Consider the following 25,758-nt stretch of genomic DNA (forward strand, 5'->3'; position numbering starts at 1 on the left):
GACAGTTCATATGTTCCGTCATAGCAGTTCCTCGATTAAAGAGTCGCGGTGGCGAAGTGCACTGATATGCCACTGCACTGAACGCCAGACTACGCCATGATCCATGGACAAGGATCTTTGTGATCTGACATGCCTGTGAAGGAAACCCTATCCCAGACAGCGTACAGCCAATCATGGAGCAGCAGGCCTGGATTCTGAGGAGCATCCTGGCCCAGCTGGAGAGTCAGGAGGCTGCGGATGAGGGGGCACCCAACAGTATTGCCGCGGAGTTTGCGGTGAGTCAGCTGCGACTGTTCATCTGTTAAAGTGCTGTTTCTTAATATCAATCCATGGCCAGTTTCCTTGTTTTACCTTTGACCTTCCAGACAGAACTGTGCGTAGAGTAAAAATGTTGTTTTGGGGAGTGAACGGGCAAACCAAAGAATGAAAACGAAAGCATGCGGGGTTTCACATTTCTAAAGTGTCATGTTCAGCGAAAAGTACTAACAGTTTCCTTGGCACTTTGATGCTTCCTCTTTGCGTTGACGCTAGTCACAGGCGAGACATCAGAGAGGAAGAGAGTGTTGATAAATGCTTTGCAAGTAGCAAAGGCAAACACCTGTGGGGAAAGCACATATCCACACAATCATAGAAAATACCTTAAAAGGTCGTAGACCCCAACATGCTGCCATGTTGACTGACGGCCTGAGGACAGGACTGTGTGTTTCACACGCTGCCCCGCTGCTGTCACAATAACCCTCCTACAACAGGACAGCCTGTTGCATCACTTCCTTAAAGGACAAAAAGGACTCTGTGTTGTTAGAGTCACAGACGGTCTTCCATTCTTTCAACAGGCTCTTAAAGTGACTGCACAGGCCCCCGAACAAAAGGAGCACTGTTCCAGAGCGTCCCATCAGCTCGGATGCTCCTTAATCCTAAGTGTCATCCAGTTTTGGATAAAAAAATCCTCTGCTGGCATAAAGGCACTCACTCCATCTGGGGTGTGTCACATACAAAAATTGACTTCATTACTCTGCTCTTATAGTCTCGCTCTTTTTTTTTTTTGTTCTTTTCTGTTTTTGGTAGTTACATGCCATGTTCAAAGTCTCTACAATTCCTGTTCTTCCTCTTTCTGATGCTAGGCTCAAACTTGAGCTAGCCATCTATACCTCGTCTAGACTCCTAAATGCATTGGACAGCATGTGAGGCTGAGTCACTGTATGTATGTGCTGGAAAGCAATTGAAGGGGTGCAGCTGATAAAGCGGCCAGCGACCTAATACGAAGATGAAGGAAAGAATCAGTTCCAGTTGTTTTGTTAGGCAAGTCAGTCAAACGTGAAACTGATGGGGTTCAATGCAAACTGCTACAGAAATCACACGTACAACTTCATCCATGTTCAAGCTTTACGAAAGGAGGCTAAAAACTAATTAATAGTGAATTAGTCAGTGTTAATGGTTCATCCTTTGAAAGTTTTAAATTGCCAAAAGAAAGTGGCCCATGTCTCCTATGTCTACTTACCGGAGCAAGTCTGTAAAAGGGGAACAGTCGGGGATAGATGATTCCACGCAGTAATTAGAATATCTTCTGTGTTATCGTGGTGCATTTGCATTTGTTTCTCTAAGCAAGCCATGTTTCTCTCTCTCCGTCTGTCCGTGCACGTTCACTAATCCGTCCGCTCCGTTTCACATACATTTACTGGTGGAAGTTTTGACCTAGAATTTTGATCTTTGAAACCATTTTTGACTAAGCTCATATTGCAGTAAATTAATGAGAATGTGTTAGCCGTCTTTCTGGCTATAATTAGATGCAAGGCTATCAGTAGCATCTAAAAGTTTTTCTCGAGGCTGCTGCACCTCCATTTTGTCATTGTTACAAGCCAAGATCTTCTCCTGCAGAATACATGTAATAGCGTGGGTGCAAAACTTTTTAAATTCATAACGTGAGGGGGAGAAACATGCAATTATAAACAAGAATCCTCTCAAGTGCACAGATATTTAAATGACAGCCTGATAGTTTGCATGGAGCATATGCAGCAGGCATCCAGATCTTGACACTAACAGGCTCACTTGGCCTATAAATGCCCTCTCCATTGCATATAGCTAGTCCCTAAGTAAATACAGATTGGTGTGACTTCTTTTTTAAGAAGTGATCTAAAAACTAAAAAGCTATTTTGCACTATTGTTTGAGTAATTCCCCTCTGTTCATTGAATGCTGCGTTTCATTATTCATGCGTAATCACAGTTTAGGTGTTGTCCAAGCATGAAAAACTGAAGTGCATTTTGTGAAACATCATGTCCTGTCACGCCCTGTGCATAATTCAAGATAGACCTCGGTTTTGTATGTTGCATATATAACAATCGCTTGACTATGCTCTATGTAATGCATATGGGTTCCAAAAAGCATACAAATATTTTTTTACCTATATTAAGTAGAAAATAGGTTGGACTATCCAGCCATGGCAGCTACTTCAAGGATTTGGCATGTTGAGGTGAGTGAAACTTCATCAGTGCAGACAGAGATCCAAGTAGTTTGGGGTGAGATTAACTTTCTTCCTCAAAAATTTTTATTCAACATTTGAAGTTTAAATAGAACCCGTGTAAAGTTTGTACTAGTGACAAATATATGTAAAACTTTGGCATCTCTAAGTTGCAGCACACATGCAACCGAATCTTTGGACATATCCAAAAAAACAAACAAACAGATGACTTGATGTACCCAGCATAGAAAGACAATATTATAATCTTAATTTCCAAAGAGCATTTTATCTTTAAAAGCCATTGAAGTGCAAGGCAGATGTGCAATAGTATTACAGACTCGTTAATTAAGAGCTGTGAGTACGAATTTGTGACTTTTCCCCTTTGATCAGAGATGCCGAGCAACATTAAGTGGGCATTAGTAATTTGCAGGTTTAGTTGATGGTGTCCTCCCTGAGGTTGGAGTTATTCAGACAGAAGACAGAAATCAAAAGCATCCTTGAGGTGCGACAAAGATTTTTCATCAAGTGAATCAGAGAAGTAAATTATGGACATCTCAGTCAGGAGGTTTTTGTCCCAAATACAGATCTGAGTCATTTCATGAAAGGTGTTTGCTTATACTTCAGTGAGATAATTTTATTCAAAAAGGTTCTTTGAATTAATGCCTTGAACATGCAATAAAACAGTTCACATTTTGTTGCATGGTCTTCATTGGTTTTGCGATTGGGTAGCACTCACCATTGACAATCCAGGCACTGCAATATGTTTTTCACAAGCAAACATCTTGTTGCCGGGTGGCCAAAAATACTTTTCCAGCTCTTGAAAAATCAGGTGAAAACAGCTTTAGTAATGCTATGGCAACACCTCTCCTGAAACATGACAGCTTTAGCGTTTATTTTTTTCAACATACTTAGATATATCGGACTCACAACTTACAGCTACAGCCTTCGGTGTTGCTGACGATGTTTTTTTTTTTTTTTTGACCTATTGCAGATGTTCCCCCTAGTGACTGAGACGATTGTTCCTGAGTACAATCAATATCTGCCAGTTATAGTAACAGTCTCTTCTCCCTCCCGATACTTGTAAAGATTGTCTAGCGCAACAATTTCTTGTGATGTCCAAGGAAATTCTGGTTGTTTGTTTTTTTTGTACAAAAATGACTAAAATAATAACGATGATGATAATAATAATAGAACTTCATTGATCTCACAATGGGGAAATTCACTTCTGCATCTTAATCCGTCCACTTGGGGAGCAGTGGGTTGCCACTGTGCGGCGCCTGGGGAGCAATCAGGGGTTAAGGGTCTTGCTCAGGGACCCCGAGTGCAGGGTGTGGGGATTGAACCGGGTACTTGCAACCTTCTCAGAGCCCAAACACACTACTCTAACCACTAGGCCACCACTGCCCCATCATTAGGACATTTAAGGTAAACTTCCCAGACATTGGTTATTGTTGTGACAATTTTAAACTTTACATGCATGTTCATTTGGCTAATGGCTCCTCTTGTTTCTTCTATCTTTTATGCTGTAGAATATAAAATAATGTGGCCATTTATTGGTCTAAGGAGGACAAAAACAAATAGGATCATGAAAAAGCTTTGAAGTCTCAGGTGCATTTTTATTATCTAACAAAAACTAGAAGGGATTTACACATTAAGATATTTGGTGTACTGTTGTGAGTAGCTCCGAAATGCACATGCAAAATATGCCTTTAAATGAGAATGAGAATCAGTATCAATTCATGTTGTTGCTCACAAACAAGGACTTTGACTTCAGTTCCACTTTGCTCTTAGTGAAGACATTTTTTAAATAAACATATAACAAGGGAAATAACTGTTTTAAAAATTTGTATTTATAGTGTTTTCACCTAAGAGGAAAACATGGGTGGATCGGTGCTCATATGCAGGTTAAATGTTTATCAGAGAGTCTAAGGAAGTGGTCCTCACTTCCGTTCTTTGAGGGCCGGCGTCCTGCAACTTTTATTAGTTCCTCTGCTTCAACACCTGAGTCAAATAGTCAAGTCATAAGCAGGACTCGTGAAAAGTTGACTGCATACTGAGGAGGTAATTCAGCCATTTTCATTCAGGTGTCAGACCAGGGACACATCTAAAAGTTCCAGGACACTGGAACTCGAGGACTGGAATTGAGGACGAGGGGAAGAGACTTTTTCTCTGGCAGCTGTTTTTGTAAATAGCTGTCTATAGCACCGACCTGATGGTAAAAGCCTGAACAATTTGTGTCCAGGATGTGTGGTGTCCACAGAGATGTTAGATGTCCTTTTCCTGACCCTAGACAGAAGGAAGGTCAGCCCTGACAATCAAATTTGCAGACCTAATTGTTTGTCGTAGTCTGGACCTGTCCTGTTTTGTGGGTGAATCAAACCACGCAGTGGTGAATGAACACAGGACAGACTGAACAACTGCAGTGTGGACGAAGACCAGCAACTCCTCAGGAAGGTTTTACTTCCTGAATTACCGGATGATGTATAGTCTCTTCTGGGCCTTCTTCCAAAAAGCATGGTTTTTAGGAAGTGGAAGTGACACGAAGCAGACACAGTGTTGCTGAGGATGGTGGGTGGAGTGTTCTCCAGAAGTCCACTATTGGCTTGACTGTCTTGAGTGGGTTAAGGCCCAGGTGGTTCTAACCCCACCAGTGAAAACTCCTGTCTTTACGCCAGTGTTTCTCAAACATTTTCTTTTGAACCTCACTTTGAAGAATGAAAAATCATCAAAGCCAGTTTAACAAAAGTTCAACAAAATTGCTAAAACATGTAACTTTTGTTGTTTTGTTGCTCTGAGGATCACCCACAATCCCTTTTAGATTTCATAACAGTAACAGTTTCTTACAACTGGCATTTTTGAAAATTGCTACATTTTATAAACTATTCACTAATAACAGTATAAAACGACAAAACAAAACAAAGGATGAAACAAAACCGTATGTTCTCTCTCTCTCTCTCTCTCTCTCTCTCTCTCTCTCTCTCTGGCAAGATGTATAATTTATGTTTTGCTAGCCATGAATATACAAATTAATTGAAAAAATACAGAGACCTCACTTAGCCTAGCAGACAATATGGCAAAGACTACATCAAGCTATTAACATCAAAGACAAAATACAGTTACATTCAGTTTTATACCGTTTCAAGATTTTATTAGTGTTATTCATCCACAGGCATTCATAGCTGCGTTGGCTCTATGCAGTGAAGCCGTTGCGCTGAGGATTACCCAAAATCCTTTGCTACTCATACTATTGATTGTAGGTATACCAAACAGTAGATGGTGCTGGTTGGTATACCTGCTATTTAGCAGGATTTGTCCTACTGACCATTTTTAACTATGTTACACCTAGTTTATTGAAAAAAAAAAGACATGGCTGTTCTTGCATCCTCCCTGTCAAGGTTCCAAAGTTCTAGAACCACTGCAATATGCAATACATCAGACCAGAGATAGCGGTCTCTTCAGCAAACTTCGCTGATTGAGACGAGTCTGCTGAGGCGCAGTAATTTGAGCACAGAAAGGTGTGGGAAAAGAACATCCTTGTGCGGTGCCAATGCTGAAGCAGATTGCAAAGTCCAGTACGGAATCTGTGGTCTCCTTCAGAGGCTTCGCCACGAGTCACTTAAAGGATTTCACGATCAAAGAAGTCAGGGCTACAGGTCTATAGACATTTAATCTTGCGGGGATGCATTACTTGGGGACTGGGATGATGGTGGATCATTTGAAGCATGAAGGAACCTAACACAGCTCCTGAGACGTGTTGAAGACCTTAGCGAACATGGGGGCCAGTTGGTCAGCATACCAGGTCCTGGAGCTTCCCTGGTCTCCTGACACTGAAATAAGCCTAGTTACCTCTTCCTCTGAGATCGTAAATCCACACAGGGGTTCTGAGGAATGGAGGAAGGTTGGTGCACGTGGAGCCTTTGCGTCAGAGCGAAATGTGGGTGAAGATGTAAAACCTGTATCAAACCTGTAGAAGCTGTTAAGGTCATCTACCAGACAAGAATTCTGCTTAAATTTGGGGAACAGGTTCCTGCGAGCAGTGATGTTTATTAGACCATACCAAACTGCAGATGGGCCATTAGCTGAGATGCTGGTTTTTAGCTTATTGCTGCAGTTACTTCTAAGCTGTCCAGTTCTCCTATGTCAATTTGTTCCTGGCCCTAGTCCCAAAGCGTCTTCCTTGTTTCTACTTAGCTACCTCATACGTGACATAAATAATGGTTTCTCATTGTTATATGTGGGAATGGTTTTGGTCTGCACACACGTCCTCACAAAAACAGGTGTTAAGAAGTGTAAATTATAGCAAGCACATTTAGAGCCAGTGGCTGGAGCTTCAGAAACTCTCCAATCTGTGCAGTCAACGTAGGCCATCTGTTTTAACTGCTCCTGCCACTTCCTAATCAGAAAGTTCCCAATCATCCCTGCTGACGGCCCGATAAGCATATTTTAAAGCTGTGTTTAAGTGCTCTGGTGTGTTTTTATCCCTGCTGAGACACTTGATATGCGGTCTGCATTTTGGAATTTTATTGGAGAGGTTTGCGTTGATAAAGTCACCTAGAAAAATGACGAGAGAGTCTGAATGTTTTGTTCTGTACGTCGGTTAGCAGCTCAGTAAGCATTGGTTTTCAACCTCTGATGCAGGCTTGTGGCCTGATGTAACCACCGGGCAGAACAAATGAGAAAAACTCGGGTGAATAAAAAGGTTCACGTTTTTTTTTTTTTTTTTAAATGACTCCAGGCGAGGTCGATATGCCTTTTGTAACACTGTAACATCAATGTTCATCTATATGAATATCTATATATCTATCTATATAGATATATAGATATATATATTTCTATCTATCTATCTATCTATCTATCTATCTATCTATCTATCTATCTATCTATCTATCTATCTCTCTCTCTCTCTACACACACACACATATATATATATATATATATATATATATATATATATATATATATATATATATATATATATATATATATATATATATATATATGATAAAAGGCCCAACAATATTTATGTCATCACAAGTAAAGAAAGGATTGTAGTCAAGATGCATGTAGTAAAAAAATCTATTTTTTGTCTTTCAGAGCTTGAAAACCCAGTCAACAAAATATCGCACTGACAAGATCTTCTCCACCAAGACGGCAGAAAAACAAGAAAACGTCAAGAAGAACCGATACAAGGACATTGTCCCCTGTAAGTCTGTCTCTGTGAGGATCGGGTAAAATTGTAGTTGGCCATATACCTTTCTGCAATATCAGAGTGTAGGCTTAAAGAAAGTGGCAGGTCAAGTAATGCTGAGAACAGTTTTTATTATTACAACTCTTAGACTGTGTCAAAGGATTTCGTAAAAAAAAATTACAACAGTTTGACAATGACCTTTGGATTTAGAGGTTTCTATTATGTTTCTATTTCACCGTATATGATCAGGATGAGGTGTTAATAGAAATTAATGGTAAATAGTAAATGGCTTGTACTTGTATAGCACTTTAACTAGTCTGATGACCTCCAAAGTGCTTCACACTACAGTTTAGTCATTCACCCATTAAATAATCTTTATTCTCTCACAGAGGGCAATTTCCTGTGTACTTCAGGAAATTTGAAGCCAAAAGAAAAATACAAGCGCAGTTTTTGGTTTACATTTGTTAACATCAAAAAGAACAAATGCGCCACTATGCCGCTTGAAACAGAACACTTTTTTTCCGTTATGAATCAAGACTCTTCATTAATTAATGAGGCTTTTATATTTCCCCAAGTTATCTTTTGTCTTTAAAGAATTGCATTATCTGATACTTTTAAATTTTGACAAAAATGTGAAAAAATTATTTAGTACTGTAAGTAATTATTATTATTATTATTAATAAGTTTATTTGATAGGAACATAACTAACATACAGAAATACATACAGAATATGTAAAACAGACTATGTACAAAAGTTGCTCTAATGTTCACAGTTTGAGGAGATTTGAGCCATTGTTGTACTTTGTTGTTGAACTGTTTTTGGTCTGTGAGTGTTTTTAATTGGGCAGGTATTTCTGCCCAATTAAAAACACTCTGTGCAAATGTGGTTCTACATTTCCAACAATTAGAATGAGAGCAATAAGGGTTAAGACTGGAGCGCCACTTAGCCAGCCATCAGACACAGGGGTGCAGTTTCATTATGATTTATAGTTAGTTTTTGCATGTATCGTGAAATTGTCTGGCCTGTGGGGCAAACTCTTCGCAGTAAGACATTTGTGACTGCAGTCATGTTCCTACAGGTTCCAACATGAATCAACTTTCGTTTTAGCACCACTAAGTGCCGATAATGCCGCCCATTGGGTCTAGGAGGTATCAGCAGGTGTTTCGACTGACTCCTACACGCTCCAGTAACTGGATGTGATATTTTTAGTAGATCTTAGCACTTATGTCATAGTTCCTTTCAAAGCAAATTATTGAAATACACTCTGCGTTGTCTTAACCAGATGACTTTCCCTCTGGGTTTTTAACACTAGCAACTAATTTAGGCAGTTCCTTTTTCAAATACGCAACATCTTTTGACATACTTTTATGTTTTTGTTTTTTTTTCCGGTAAGACACACCTTGTCTTTGTTTAGCCCACAATAGCACACTGAAACTGTGACTTTTTTTTTGTTGTATACATCCTGTCCAAATTTAGTCTGAACAAAGACAATAAGATTCAATCTTGGCTCGGTTGTTTGATCACTACTTTCCAACCACATTTAGACAACGATAGACGTCTTTACCTTTCAGTTTTCCGTTATACGTTTACATTGTTTAGACAGAAGGCAAAGGCGTCTTTTCAACCAAAGGGTATGTAGAAGCTTAGAAAGTCACGGTGGCATACGCACGCAAAATATACGAAGAATTAATCTTAGACTTACTCTTCACTTTAATTATTTCACTTTAGTAATAAACACTACTAAAGACTATCAGAAGTTGTGCTTTTCATTTTTATTTTCACCTCTTTGTTCGATCTGGTTCGAGCTGTTTTTTTGTGAACAAGAACATGAAAAGTTTCTGCAGTTAATGGCGTTTCACATAACTAGGACTTGACCACACATTCTTCTTCTTTCAGTTGACCACACCAGAGTAAAGCTCACTCTCACCACATCCAAAAAAGACACCGACTACATCAATGCTAGTTTTATCCAGGTAAATATACTGTGTTTTCTAGAGAAACAGATCTATAATCAATCCCACTGTAACAAGCAGCACAACTGGTAATAATCACTATAACTGTATGGAGTGTAAATAACAACAATCTCTGACTGTAAGCTGCGTTTTGCTGACAGGGAGTTTCAGGGTCCAGGGCCTATATCGCTACTCAGGGTCCACTTCCACACACACTGGTGGACTTCTTACGGATGATTTGGGAATACGACGTAAAGGTTGGCCTGCCTCCCACTTGCTGTGTTAGCCAGAAAGCTTTTGTTTCGAAATGAACGTAGTCCAACTCCTTTTGTTCTGCTTCATTCTTCAGGTTATTGTAATGTCCTGCCGAGAATTCGAAATGGGCAAGGTAACAATGCATTTCATAGGAAATGTGTCAGCAGTACATCTACGTTTTATGAACGCAGAATGAAAAATGTCAAAAGTAAATCTGTCTGTCTGTCTGTCTGTGTGCCTGTCTGTGGTACCTTTTAGAAAAAGTGTGAAGTGTACTGGCCACAGAAACAAGAAGCTCCGTTTGTCTGCGAGGCTTTTGCCGTTCACTGTGTGAGTAATTTTTGTCTCACAGTCACACTTCCTACTCAGACAGTTTCCTATAACTGTTTTAAAACACAGTAACATCATCCACATCTGACCCCCAAAAGCACATGGGACACTCAGTTAAACCACATAAACTTAAAAACAATATGAAAAACAATAACTTTGTTTTTGTTTTTGAGCATGGTATCTTTTTTTAGCAACCTTATTACACTTAGACAAACTTTATTGTCATTTTGTAGTGTACACAAAATGAAATTTTGTTGCATACAGCTTACGACACTGTAATGAGATTGCAGTTGGAATAAGATAACATTACGATATAAAGTGCAGCAGTGATAACACTTAAAAGGTGTGCAGAAGAACGTTCCACCATCTTTATGGTGCAAAAATAATGGTGCAAAAAGGCATTAATATGAAAAAATTCAGTGCAGTGCAAAATAATATGGTGCAAAAATGCAGTAAAGGTTCAGCTGTGTACTATTTAAGTGGATTATAAAAGTTCGGCAACGTTGGCATTGCAAAAAAACAAATATTGTTAACAATATGAAATAATTTTTTTCCCCCTCTTTTTCCAGGACTCTGAAGAAAGTAAAGGAGACTATCTGACAAGGACGTTAAGGTTGACTTATCGTAACGTAAGCATCAACTGTGAAAGTAGCTGACACAATCAAGAGATAAGGAGCTTGTTTGTTGACAACCCCAAAGACTGAAAACACAGACTGTAACTTCAAAGTAGTATTTGTTGTATCTGGCATGATAAGCCTAACCGGCTTATTTAGATGTTACGTTTCAAATGAAAATGTAAATTTCTTGATGTAAAACCTGAACACACAGATGTTTAATTTTTGTTTTTATTTCTTTTTTTATTTTTAGTGTAGCCGCACTTTGAAACAGCTGCACTACGTCAACTGGCCAGATCACGGCGTACCAGACACCATCCCACCCATTCTGGACCTGCTGCACGAGATGCGCTGTTACCAGGCGCATGATGACATCCCCATATGCATCCACTGCAGGTCAGAAACTTTCACTGCAACTTTTTATTCTTTTTGATTAGCAAATTCTTTCTCTTTTAACAAATATAAATTGTTTCTTTGATAAAAAAAAAAAGATAAATGGTAAATGTGTTTTGAACCATTTCCTGCACAATTCACCTTAACTATGCTTCTTCGGGGGGAAAAAAGGCTGTTGGGTAAACATTTCGCTTATCAACTAAACCACCGAAGAAGTAACGTTCAAGCAGAGAAGGAATTTGGCTTCAAAATTTTAACAAAGAAATTTTTTTTTTCATGTTTTCTATACAATACTCATGGTTGTAATAATATGTTTAGACTTCTAAATCACATACATGAGCCATCATTCTACTGATAAAAGCATTACTTTCATACTTATAAAAAATCTAAACATTTTCAGTATTGGTAAACGTGTTGGACCACAGGGCAACATGCCAGGAGCACTTCTGTTATCAGCGTGAATCACCTAACGCCACCCAAACTACAAAACAGTTGGAGGGGAACATTTTCACCCATGCCGACAAGTCACAACGCACTCATCACTCAGAAATGATGACAAACTGAATGACAAATAGTTCCTTAACGTGCATAGCGGGGTTAAAAATGACAAATGGAACAATAAAGAACTATATGTACCTTATCTTGTGCCTATAGCTTCTTATCTTGCGACCAATGCTTTTTCTTAACCAATTTTTTTTGTTACCTGCTACACTTCGTTGTAGATCAGAATAAAGATTTTAGATTATCAAATGCATAAAAAAGCAAGACTATGTCTCATATGTGTTGAAATGTAAAGACATGAAGCTCATATTGTGAAAAGCTAAGTCGTGTCACGTATGTGAAGTCTAGGTTATATTACAGTCATTACATCCTCCCAACCAATCACAACACAGATCGAGGAACCAAGCTCCGCCTCCTTCAGAGAGTTCAGAGAGCACACTTTCTTTTTTCTTTTTTCCAAAACTTGTAGTTTTAGTAAAAAGTTGGTTGAATAAAGGGTTGAGTTTGAATTCAGTGTTTGTTTGTCTGTATCTAAAAATAGTTCATTAAACAACATCATAAAGTAGCCAGGGCTGCACTTAAAATATATCTTTTGAATTTGTTGATAATCATCGATATCGATCAATATGATTTCTTGTTTATAAATGTTTTTTTTCCATATCGTCCAGCCCAAAGTGTACGTGTCACTTTGTTTTGTGTCTTGTGTATGCATTGAGATGAAGATTGTATAATTAACTGCCTGCTTTGCATAAGGCAAGTTGCTTTTTGCTGTGATTCTTTTCAAAGTCTAAATTTAAACCTTTTGTACACAGTTTACGAGGGCTCCAAAGTTGCTGATACATATTAGCTGAATTAATTCGAAAAGAGGTCGGAGCAAACTCACATTGACATGACAACTTCACCACTGCAGACATGGCGTCTACATCGCATTAGGATAGTTACGGCTGGTACAAGGTCATCGCTGTGACATTTAAGTAGAACATTCGACGCAGTGGCACATACAGTGTGTGCTGTGTACACGCCGTCTGAGGTGCAGCAACTACGCCAGAAATATTTTTGAGAGGTGAAAAACGTTTATAGATCACATTAAATATACTAGTGTATTAAAAAGGCAACATGGCGGTGTTTTTTTTTTTGTTTTGTTTTTTATACTTTAGGCCTTTTATTTTTGTATATCTCTAAAATACAATGCAAATGTGCAGTGGCAGGATATTGGTATTAAACTGACACATTTTTATTTGCGGAAGAATTTTTTTTTCTTTACTGTTTCCACATTTGTTTTTGTTTTTTTTTTGACTATTGTCTTTGTTGTGTTGACTTTGGAGGTCTACAGGGCTACATACTTGAACTTTCTCTTTTATGAATCTCTGGATGAATTCTGTTTTTTTTTTCTTTGTTTCAAGGTTGCTTTTCACAATTTCTTTGAATAACTAATAACTAATGAATTTCATTGCAACTTAGAACATACCTGAATTACTATAATAGCTTTGCTGGAATGGTTAGAAACAACGCAGAAATCACTACAGACAGCTATTCGTATAGAGGAATGGCTGTTATTAAATGCTTATGAGACATTTTAAAGTCACCTAACAGAATCAAAAGCTGTGATAATTTCCTTCCTGAAAGCCTAAGGCAGTTCTGTGGATCTTACCATGCCACCCCCCCTAATTTAGCACACCAAGCTAATGTTTTTATTTGTTTATGTTCCTTTAATTTCTCATTTGTGTTCTCAGCCTTATTCATAAGGCTGTTTTAATTGCAGGAATAACAATGAAGGACCTTTTTGAGGCTTAGAAACATAAAGCTGGACAGAATTGCAGAATTTAACTCAAACAATGAAAACCTTTAAAGACAATTGAAGTTGGACCATAATCTTAACCATCATAATAGAGGTACTGGGGAACAGGTTTCAGTTTTGACAGAAGCGTGGTGAAAGTGACTGAAAAAGAGATGCTCACACCTCGTTTTCTTGCAGCTTTGTGTGTGAACAATGTACAGTACGCTGAAAGAGGTTTCACTCGCGTTACTATGGCATCGTCTTACTTGTGGGTAACTGTCCTCATGTCCTCGTGCATCAGGCCTTAGTGGTGCGGCCCCTCCTCTTTTTCTTTTACACAGGAAATGTACGTAGGTGGTAAACCAACGACCCATTGCACTTTAAAGCGCACATGTGGGCTCTCCCTACGTGTTTTTCCCCCACATGCATAATGGCTACTCTGACACTCACCTTTATCAGTGATTACCAATTACGTAGAGCTACAAACATCAAAAACTTCAATCCGGTAAACAAGGCTGCCTCTGTGTACGATCACACTTATCTCGATAGCGTTTTGAATTTTCTGCCACATGCTGTTAGTGCGCAAAAGAATGTGCCATGCCAGCAGGACTAAACAAAGTATCGCTTCCTCTCTTGAGTTTTTTGTTATATTCGAACCACATATTGATTTTTCTAGGAAGACTCAAGCATTTCTTTTTGTTACTGCGGTGATGATGGGAGGCCGTACTTACAAAGCTAAACACTCGCAGCCAGAACGCTCTAAATCTTATATAAATACGCTTCGACTATCACATGTTCATATTGTTTCCTGAAACTGACCGGTGTGGCTCGTTAATAAAAAACACCACTGTCTTTTCGCAACTATGCTGCAGAAAATGTGGTTTGTAAACATGCCCCGCCCGAGCATGTTCCTCTAGTTTTTAAGTCGAACTTTATTTGGAGGGTGTTCATCGCAGTTCAGCTGTTTGAAAGGTTGAGGTTCACTCTGCACATGGCTTTTTCCTTGGAACTACTGTGTAGCGGCCTTTGCAGCAATGAGATATATAACATATGTGCCTGTGTTTCTATCAGAACAGATGACAGCTAGAGATACATTGGTTACGTTACCTCATAACTCTGATGTCTGTTTATTTTAGTCTGTTTTATACTTCTGCTTTTTTGTCTGTGCGTTTCAAAGGGTTTTGAACAGTTTGTCTGGTTCTGTACTATTCCCAATAATCAAAAGTTTTCAGCCGCCCTTGTTCTACCTCCCCAGTTCCCACCTACTTCTTATTTCTAATTAGCTCCCCTGCATTCGCTCAGCAATCACTGTCCCGGCTTCTTTTACACTGCTCATTTTACACTGGTTATTATCGGATCCTCCGTTTCTTCTGCTTTTGTTATTCATCTTCCCTGCTTAGGGAACTGCTTGAGCTTTTGTCTGTTTATTGAGATTTCTATCTTTGTATTTATATCTGTACTCAGGTTCCTCCACATGATCCACATGCCCGGTGAAATGTACAAAAAACCACCAGAGATTATTCACATTGTAGCTGAATATTATTAAAAAGTTCATTTAATTGGGTTCAATTTGTTTTACATGGCTTACAGCTAATGACAACCTAACCTCAAATTAGCACCTCAAAAATGTTAATAGTTCCTAAGACAAACTTAAAAAAAATAAATATTTTTTTTAATAGATAGATAGATAGATAGATAGATAGATAGATAGATAGATAGATAGATAGATAGATAGATAGATAGATAGATAGATAGATAGATAGATAGATAGATAGATAGATAGATAGATAGATAGATAGATAGATAGATAGATAGATAGATAGATAGATAGATAGATAGATAGATAGATAGATAGATAGATAGTGGACCAACACCAGCAGATGACGTGGCTCCCCGAATTAGCAACGACTCTTGAAGCTTCACGTTGCAGCAGCAGCTTGGAATTTGTGGCTCTCAACTTTTTTATTCAAAAGTCCAGGGCTTTACTTCTGAATCCTTTGGTTCTGGAATGGCTTAGCACAATGAACGCAGCAGCTGTAAACAATGTCCTGGATACGTCTCAGTCCTGTAGCTCTTAAAAGACTCAAGTCTTTGATTATCCCTGTTGTGTGCAAATTTTTTCATTCTGCCTAACAATGTTATGCATGGATGCAGCACATTGTGGAAATGCAACTTCATTAGCAATTGCCTTTTTTTGGCCCGCCGTCCTTGTGGAGGGCATTAATAACTTTTTCGCGTTGGTCTTCCGTAAAATTGGTTTCGTGTTTTCATGAGCTTTGAGCCATAATTGTCACAGATAACAGAAAAACAATACAAACTTATAACTCTGTTTTTTTTATGACTTTTTGAAGGAACACACTGGTATAAATGATCTTTTTGATGATTAATGGTTGGGTCTATAGCATTAAACCATACCATCTTTATTTATGAAGTGCTAAAAAACTATTGAAGGCTGAAACAAAGTGTTGTAGAGGGTTACAAACTGAAACACATCCATTAAGAAACAAAAATAAAAAGATAAAATCACTTAAAAGAAAGAGTAAAACCAATTTAAAACAAAAACTTGTTCATTAGTTATAATAGTTTAATTTCTGTATAGTAAGAAACTGATCTTCACCTAAGGAAGCCTAAAGCTTTGGGTGTTTTTAAGAAGATGAAGGGCTGCACCAAACCTCTAAACCCTTTAAAGTCCTTCCAAATTTACAGTTCTCTCATTTTTCACCTTTTTTTTTTTTACTTGTCTTTCAAACATATTTAAAGACAGTAAGCTTATGACACTTACCTTAGGTTCAAGGGAATATACTACATGGAGCTTATGGTCCAGGTCTTATGCCTACAAAACAAGTCCAAGTTATTACCTCGACAGTTCCCATACTTATCGGGTCATATGAATTATGTTTGGGCTAATTTAAAGTTTTATTTTTACTAGACACCTTGCTGGGCATAATGGCCTCTGCTTTGGTCCTTTGTGTCCAAAGAGGACATTTCCAAAGGTCCTGCGATTCATTCAGACACAACCAAAAGTTATTTATTTACAGCTTTTCTATTTAGGCTTTAATGAACAATGACAGCAATGAATCTATGGTATGATTGAGGTAAGAGTTAAATACCTTTAAAGCTGGATCCTTTTACGTCCTTATATCTAAACCAGGGGTCACCAGCAGGGTGCCCCCCGCGGGCACCAGGTAGCCCCCGAGGACTACGTGTGGTGCCCATAAGCCTGTTCTAAAAACAGCACAACCCTCCACAAATCCATTTAATTTTATTTCATTGCTCTTCCCTTTTAATGACGCTTCCATTTATATAGACTGAAAATTATAATATCTAAAAAGGTCACTAAAGGAAGCCCTTCATATAGCAATGAAGTAGCTCTCAGTTTCAAAATGGTTGGTGACCCTTAGACTTAGACATAGACAAACTTTATTGTCATTTTGTATGCACAGAGTGCGTACAGAATGAAATTTCGATTGCATACAGCTTGAGAATTTCAGTGAATTGCAGTGGATTTCAGAATAAAGTAACTTTGCAGGATAATAAAGTAACTTTGCAGGATAATAAAATGACTTTGCAGGATAAATAAAGTAACTTTGCAGGTTAAATAAAGTAACTTTGCAGGTTAAATAAAGTAACTTTGCAGGATATAAAGTAGCTTTGCAGGATTGTTCCAGGATAAAGTGCAACAGTGATTTCACAGTACAGCAATTGAGATGTAAACAATTGCTGTACTGCTCTAAACCCGTAGAAGTGAGTGCATGTACTCTATTTTCCTTCAGAGGAAATTCTGTCCTAATCCTGCAAAAAGTGGCTGAGGCTGAGCTGGTTGGTCAAAACCTTTTGCTGTTGTGCTTATAGTGCTGGCTGTGGAAGAACGGGAGCCCTGTGTGTCATTGATTATACATGGAACCTCCTCAGAAGTCAGGTAAGGCATTATATCTGAGCAGTGCATAAATATCATTGTTCTGACTGGTTGGACGGCGACGTATATTTCTTTTTTTTTTTTTTTTTTTTTTTTTTACGGCGACGTATATTTCTGAATATTTTGTATGTTTAATGTGCGCCTGCTTACAGATGATCACCTCAGATTTTAGCATCTACAACTTAGTTCAGGACATGAGAACCCAGAGGCCGTCAGTGGTTCAAACCAAGGTAATTAATCAAATATTCCAGTAAGCAGAACTGCCTTTCAGGCTATTAGTCTCCACATCATTTATGTTCCTTTGCAGCTTTTAAAGTCTTTTCGTGATTCGCGTTTCATCCCAAAAGCCACACGCTCATAGCATGCTTTTGTTGTCTACCCCCAGGAACAATATCTACTCGTCTACAGAACCATCAGGGAACTGTTTAAGAGGTATTTGCAAACAATGGAGGAAGAAAACTGCCACAGTGAGGTGAGAAACTACAACAAATCCATCTAACAGAACCAGATATTAAACGAAAATGTATGCAGCGGCATGTAAAACCACTGGTTCACTTTGCTTTCTATCTATATTTAAGGTTTTGGGCAGAGAACTGTACCCAGAAACCATTTACTGCACGTGGTTCACAGTTCAAGTGCTTATTTATCTTATTTAGTGGTTATGGTTTACAGATAATAAAAACCCAAAATTGTATTTCTCAGAAACTTTGAATGTTACATAAGCCCTAACAAAATATAATTTTTATAGAGAAATGTTGTGTTAAGGTCTACACAATTACAGAGAAGAGCACAGGCTGTCACTGACACCCTCCACGTAGAGAGGAAACTACAGAAGTTCATCGTTCAAGAAGATAGTGCTACAACCAAGCATATTGCAGGAAAGTTGAGTGAAAGGAAAAAGTGTGAACAGGAATGGGATTACGGCATTTTAAAGCCGTTCAAGACGCTGGTGGAGATAAAGCAAGGACTGCTGCTAGAGTCAGTTCTCCGACAGCCACAACATTCAGGCGTATACAGAACGTGCCAACAACACGTTTCTTGTGTGAAGCGCTCCATGCTTCTATCTGCCGACAAGCTTCATTTTACAACAGCTGATTTTTATTAGCAATACATCGTCTGCTGGCCTAAACCCCAAAGGAAACTTTACTGAAAGGCAGATGAGAGAGACAACACCCACCAATGCTTAGGGACAGAAGGACAGCCCCTGTAAAGCAACCTAACCCCTGATCACCTGCAGTCTGGTTGCTGTAATGCCGCGATGCATGGATGCAATAATTCATGCAAAGCGGGCTCTGATCAAATATCGAATGCATACAGTACTGTACTATACCTTTTTTCTATTAGTCTCGTTTCTTACGAGAAACATACTTTCCATCAAAACTTAAGTTATAGATTTTTTTTAACAGGAACAATGTTAATTAACTTATGTATAGTTATAATTGCAACAAAATGAGCCCTTAGCTTATTATCCATCCGTCGTTCCTGGACAAATGGAAATATGTCTCACTAAAAACAAATTGAAAAAGAGCATAGAGTGAAACACAACAAGGTTAAAATCAACTTAACTACACACATTCTGTTGATAAATGCAGTGAAGCAAAACAGGCTTCAGTGTAACTATGATATAGAGATAATAATATGAAAATTTTAAGAGTTAGAACAATTTTAAACATGGATCAAGATGGAAAACAGACAAGCAATCGCATGATAAAAAGTGCCGCCATGTCCCTGGAGTTATGAACAAGTTCTTTAAATGTTCTTTTAACAGTTTATATATGGTAAGAGTTTTGATTCCCTCGCGAAATGGTTCCACTCCTGTGCAGCTGTAGCTGAAAAGGCTTTCTGACTTTTCAGGAGAGGAACAGCACAGTTTTCTAGGGTTGCCCCTCGCGTTGATTGATTTGTATTATTCCTGATATTTAAAAACTGAGTGAACTTTGGAGATGAATAACCTTTAACAACAAAGGTGTGAATATTAGATTGCATTCTTTTAGCTTAACAGTGTATGCTTCTGTAAAATGGTACTGCGATGATATCTTAATGTTTTTTTTTTAATCCAGCGTTTGAATTGTCAGTTTGTATAAAGACTTTATTGGTTTTAGTTTTGTTTTATTTGCCTGGGTTGTAAGACAGTAGGTTATGTGTGGGACCACAGTGATAAGTGTGGTCTTATAAACCGGTTATTGCACGGGGTCGCATAACTAGACAAATGTACAGAGCTAAATGTTTAAAATATTCCGATCTGTGCGTAATTAATCCTAGTTTCACTTTTCGAACTGAACAACTGAAATGCGCGCTTTGACGTTAATCTAAACCTTTGATATGCACCCGGAGGTGCTGCTCATTGTTGCTGCATGACCCATGAAGAAGTGGTAACCAACGGCATCTGAGACCTACAAATAAAATCAGTTATATTGTTTTCACACAAAGCTGTTAGCGCTCCAGACACAAAAAATAATGCAACAAGCGGCCGCGACAGGTTTTCTTGTGGTTTCAGTATATCATAAATAAAGAATCTAGTCACATAACGAGTGGAAAATCTGAAGCAGGCAGGGTGATTAAAACCTGAGATGGTACTGTGGTAGAGTGTGGCGAGCAACACTCGTTGGCTTGAAGTTAGGCTGATGTCTGCAGTTTTTTTTTTTTCTGCTTCACTTTCAATGACGAGATGAAAAATGAGCAAATTGTGAATTCATGTTTTCTCTCATGAAACATGAGTGTGTAGAGCTTTTTGGATTGATGCAAATGTTTTTTTTTTCTTTATGCTTTAAATTTCTATTCAGTAATGCACTCTATTTTCTTTACATTGCAACCAGAAAGAGTAGTTCAGACAGTATTTAATCTTTTGCAAAAGCTGAATTGTGTGATTTTTGTATGCTGTATTCTTTAACTGCTAATTGTAGTAATAATGTGTTCCACAGGTGGAAGGTTAAACATCTATTACATTTTTCTTTTTAACCTAACCAATGGGTAGAAGAGTAGTTTGACTATTTTACGTAACTATTTGAAGTTTTCTGGGGGACAAACCCCCCTTAAAATCAACCTTTAAAGCTGAGACTAAGGTATTGTTAAGGTTGTTTGTTTTGCCAATCTTTATTGTTAGATTCCAGCTTTATGTAGCAATAATAGTGTGCAGGTATTTCCTGTTGTTTAGCCTGATCTGGCATAAACTCATGCCTCATTTATTTGTCATTGTACAAACAGATGAGACAGGACAAAAAAAATAATTCTCGTTGCATTTTAATAAATCAGACAAAGCTTTTCTTGTATTAGGATTATGAAAAATATTTTAACTTTCTAATTGCTAAAAAAACAAATATGCAACAAGCTTTTTTTTAAAAAAAACTTTCTTTAAAATAAAAAATATAAAAACATGTCCTTGTTGCTTGGCCGAGTTGACTTTTAAACTGCATGACTTCTGCCTCATGTTCTGGGAATCATTCCTCAAGCCTCTCTCACTACTTAGAGGAAAATTTGGCCCATTCCTACTGACAGAACTGATATAAATTACTTTGGTTTGTAGGGTGCCTTGTAGTGGAGATCAGGGCGTTACTCCAGCACATATTAATGGTTCGCGTTAATATACAACCTCACACGGACCACATGTTGTATTTCATTCGTTTTCTTTTTAGGTTTTGGGTGCTTATGACTAAAAAAATAATGTTACTTAGCACACGTTTTGGTCATTAGTGATTAAATCCTGCTGTATCTCTCTGTGTGTGGAGCAGGTGGAACAATCAGCCGTCGGCGCCATAAGTGAAAACGATCTCTCTGACCAGAGCGAGGAGTTCGAATTAACCCCAGAGCATCAGGACCTGTTTGGGGAAGAGAAAGGTTATTTGCAACAGTACAGCCCTCCTTTGGTCCACACTTCAGAAGCTCTAACTCCCCTTAATTATGAGACCATGCAGTGGTGCCAGGAACAGTATAACCCGTTCCACACCACACCAGAGGAACTGAATGTCAGCCAGGGCTTAGGTGAGGGACCGACGGGCTCTCCTACACTGCTTCATGCCAGCCACGTTGCATTTACCCTGAGTGAAGGCGTACCGAACAGTGGTGACGTGTCTGGAGTGAATTCTTCAACCTTACCGGCCGTGCCTGAGGCCGTGTGTCTGATGGTGGAGGACCCCTATTTCGACACGCCTATGAGCTCCCCTTCATCCGAGGAGGCTCCAGTGGAACCAGCAGAAGACTCGACATGGACCTGCAGTCCGATCTTCAGCACGCCGTCTTTGCTCCTGAACGACCAGACCATAGAGCCCAGCTCTCCGGCCTCAGGTGAGCAGCAACATTCGTGCTTGAGTGAGTCCCACAAAAACAAAAACAGACAGTAGTTGGTGAACTGCAGTTGTGTGCCTTTTTGTTCTTTAAGTCCCGACCGATGATGAGGCGCCTCCACCTTTGCCCGAACGGACCCTTGAGTCCTTCTTCCTGGCCGAGGAAGCAGGTTAGTTTCCTCGGTGTGGATCTGTCGAGAAAATATGCAGTCTGCTGTCATTAGACTTAAAGTATTGTTTATATGTTAAAAAATTCAAATATTTTTTGCACTGAAAAAATTGAACTAAAAGTAAGTAAAATCCTCTTGAAATTAATGTATTTTTCATTTATTTGAGCTGGTAAATCAGACTATTTGCCAATGGAATAAGATTTTTGCCCCTAAAATAACAACAATTCATCTCCATTATCTTATTTCAAGTGCAGGATGTCTAATTATCTTATTTTAGGGGTAGAAATTCTCATTCCGTTGGCAAAAAATCTTATTTAGCTGCTCAAATCAAGGAAAAATATACACATTTAAAAATAATCGTACTGACTTTTAGTTCCCTTTTTGCAGTGTGATCATGCAATGTGTATCAAAAAGTAAAAGGTTCACAGAATGTAGCTGTATTGTAATGCTATGATGGCTACTGATTTTCTTCTCTGTCAGAGCTCTCAGATCCATGTCAAAGGTTGTCTGTTATCTTTCCACCAAATGCTGCTGCTGCTGAACCCATAAGGGAGCTGGAAGGTACGAACACTTCAACGGAAAGCTTCTGTTATGTTTCAGTGAACATGCAGTACTCCTTTGGATAGCACAAACACCTATTTGCTCATAAATGCCTTCACTTCCTGTTTCCATGTTCTCAGGAAGCCCCCCATCACCTGCCCCACCACTTCCAGAGAGAACCCCAGAATCCTTTGAGCTCGCCACTGATCCAGGTAATATTGGGACAACAGACACTATTTCAGATCATTTTTAAAATGAAAATGACACTTAAATCACCAAGTTTCACGTTTCAGTTCTCGTGGCGCCTCCGTTGAAAGTGCCTCTGGCAGTGAACCTGGGTGTAATAGGATTGTCTTCAGAATGGTCGGGGACTTTGAAGTCAGAAGATGGACTTCATCAGGATAAAACATTTATGAGGAGCAAGGTAGGGACATGTTCTTCTCACTGAGAGATGCAGAATGTCTTCAGAAGTTAATGCAAGACGTAGAGCAGATTAAGCGTATCCCTCAGAGCATTTCTTTTAACAGACAGAACAGCAGGGCTTTATGTCTAAACAAGGGCCAAATGTGGATGAAATGTGAAACAATGTCTACATGAAGACGTCTCTTCATGTCTGAATGTGGTTGAAAGGTGTTTAAGGTTGATAAAATGGGCCAATCAAAGCCCTCATTTTTAACTTTTTTATGTAAGTTAAATTTGGGCATCCAGGACTAAAAGAAAAGTCATATTTTCAACATAGTTTTCTGGGCTAAATAAAGAGAAGCACTAACTAAGTTTAAACAACAATAAAACAATCAGTGTAAACTAGTGTTGCACCGATACCAGTATCAGACGGGGCCGTGATCCAGCACTAAAATGGTGGTATCGGTATCAGCGAGTACCAACAAATAGGCCACAGATACCATTTTGATGTTTGTATGTCACTTGAACGCAGCCTTCTCTCTCCCGACTAGTATTATACATGTTATATAAGTTCATGAATGTTGCACTATTTGGCATTTGAGAGCCAAAACTCAGGATGTAAAGAGATTATTCAATTATTAATGTAATTTTACTGTCTTACTGTTACACTATTATTATACATGTTATAATTTCACGAATGTTGCACTATTTTGGCCTTTGAGAGCCAAAACTTTATTCAACTATTGTCACCCATTCCAGGTAGACAATAAAAAGTTCTACTACCCTAAGTAGTATGCAGTTCTTCATATATACACACACACACACACACACACGCACACATCAATTTCAAACAGATGGTATCGGTATGGTATCAGTATCGGCCAATACTGCACAGCCAGGTATCAGGTATCGGTATCGGGGCCAAAAAATGGCATCAGCGCAACACTAGTGTAAACCTAACAAATCCGTGGGAACGACCTAAACCCATCCACCGATTCATCCTCCAATTCTTTATTTCTTTATCGTGAGGTATTCCCAGGCCATAGAGTTCTCTCCTCCCAGCGGTGCGTGCTCAGTAAACCTCCAAATGAAGGCAGTTAGGAGGCTTGCAATGGAGCTGGATGGCTAAAGCCAGACTTATTAACCCTGAAACGTTCTAGCTAGGAGTTGAGGGGGGAAAAAAAGCATAAATAAGATAGAGATTTTTTATAATTACTGCCGATTTCGTTTAAAATTATCCAGTATAAGTCAGCATTTTTAAACTATTCAATCATTTTTTATAGCAGTGTCCTGGGAGAGGTTCAGATGAATTCAGTCCGTTCCCTGCAGCTGAGGGATTATAAATGAACGCTCTAACGTGATAAGAAAGAAAGGTTCCTGTTCTTCCATGGCGTTAACCCAGAAATCATCAAGTAAGACGGATGCTGCAAGTCAGCAGGACATTACTGGGCTCCTGAAGGAACCAACCGGGATGTTTGGGGCAGCCATGTCTGGATTTTAAACACTGGAAAGCATCAGCATACTTCATATTTGACACTGAGGCATTTAGTCCCTCTCATTCATCGGCCACATTTAACAGCATTTAACTCTTTCAGTGTCGCAGTGTAGCAGTGTAGCACTCTGAAGTGATTTCTTTGTGCCAAGGAGAAGCCCAACAGGTTGACGTCCACAAGTGGAGCAGTACAGCACCGCCGGTTATATAAATAGAAATAAAATACTTTATCAGACATTATTTTGGGATTATTTCAAATGCAATGGACACGGAGATAGAAAAAAAAAAAGGGGAAATAGAGAGGAAAGGGAGAGAGGTGAGGTAAAAGATTAAAAGGGAGAGAAGGAGATAAGAAAAACACCAAGTACAAGATAACATTGTACGGTCTTGATAAAAAAAAAAAGCTCTGAAGTTGACCAAGCTATAGGCTAACCGAAAGTTTCCAAATGTTTCTAAAACACCGTTTTCTGCTTTCTTGCAGAGTCTCAGAGCAAAAATGACTTTCTCAGGTAAGACGTTCTGATAAACCTGTCGACCGTTACAAGAGCCAGTGATTTTAACTTCTAGTTTTCACATTTCAAAGCTTTGATGTTCCTAGGAGAGTAATAATTTGATCTGTTTGACATTTTCTCATTATCGCTCCATCTTCAGCTAAACCGCTTGATCAAACAAATTACTGTCCATCTCTGGATCCTCTGACTCCCGCACATCTTCCTAACAGTAAGCTTGTTCTTCATAAAAGATGGAGACGTTGTTGTTGTTTTTTTTAATCCAAAAATTATTAAAATGGAAATCACCCCATTTAGTCGAATAACGCTTAAAACATATATTCATATAGTAGTGTTAAAAAAGAAAGTATCCTTTAGCAGTTTGAAGGTTTTACATTTCAGATCAAACGAGCACTTATAAAATCTCAGAAACAGGTTTAGTGTACAAAACACACTGCACATTATTATATGGAATTAAATAAGAAATAGAATATGGTTATAGGAGTAATGAAAAATAAAGGCTTTTATGTTTGGTTTTATAGCGGAGGACTGTCTGGCATCGCCTGTCGCTAAAAGGACCCCAGAATCCTTCCCTCTCCCTGCAGACGAGAGTGAGCATTTCGTTGCCTTGCAGTGCAGAGATACAGCTTGTACACAAGTAGCTGTTTTGTCTAAGAAGAGTCGCTCTGTCTGATCCTTTAGATCATGAGGGAAATACGCTACGCCCCCTTTCAATGGGCTCAACACAACTTTTACCGAGGACAGGAATGTCATCGGAGTGGGATGGCAGCGCCCAGCCCAAGAAGTTCCTGGATTCTGTCATGAACCGGAGCAAGGTACCGACATTTATCCGAAGAGCGCCGAACAGGCAGTCATGTCTTTTAACGGCACCACCGTGGGTTCATTTATATCTGGTCTTAAAGCCAAATTTATCTGACAGGCTTTATGTTTCTAATGTCTTCCTCCAGAGTGTTCGAGCTAGAAGTTCACAGTTGGGTGAGTC

The 25,758-nt window shown here is 38.8% G+C and overlaps 1 protein-coding gene across 1 annotated transcript in view; it reads left to right on the forward strand.

Annotated features, from left to right (window-relative positions):
• Positions 1-16: 16 nt before the first annotated feature.
• Positions 17-25,758, forward strand: part of ptpn22 (protein tyrosine phosphatase non-receptor type 22) — a gene marked incomplete in the record, with an annotated part of 60,292 nt that continues 34,550 nt past the window's right edge. Inside the window, 21 exon segments of the mRNA XM_036141501.1 lie at positions 17-275; positions 7,551-7,659; positions 9,542-9,618; positions 9,759-9,854; positions 9,947-9,985; positions 10,111-10,182; positions 10,752-10,811; positions 11,050-11,192; positions 17,320-17,386; positions 17,536-17,613; positions 17,769-17,855; positions 21,112-21,664; positions 21,759-21,833; positions 22,314-22,394; positions 22,514-22,585; positions 22,667-22,797; positions 24,749-24,776; positions 24,919-24,987; positions 25,298-25,366; positions 25,458-25,591; positions 25,724-25,746. Coding sequence (XP_035997394.1) covers positions 174-275; positions 7,551-7,659; positions 9,542-9,618; positions 9,759-9,854; positions 9,947-9,985; positions 10,111-10,182; positions 10,752-10,811; positions 11,050-11,192; positions 17,320-17,386; positions 17,536-17,613; positions 17,769-17,855; positions 21,112-21,664; positions 21,759-21,833; positions 22,314-22,394; positions 22,514-22,585; positions 22,667-22,797; positions 24,749-24,776; positions 24,919-24,987; positions 25,298-25,366; positions 25,458-25,591; positions 25,724-25,746 — 2,165 coding nt within the window.

Source organism: Fundulus heteroclitus, chromosome 1 (assembly GCF_011125445.2).
Source record: "Fundulus heteroclitus isolate FHET01 chromosome 1, MU-UCD_Fhet_4.1, whole genome shotgun sequence".
Taxonomy (NCBI): domain Eukaryota; kingdom Metazoa; phylum Chordata; class Actinopteri; order Cyprinodontiformes; family Fundulidae; genus Fundulus; species Fundulus heteroclitus.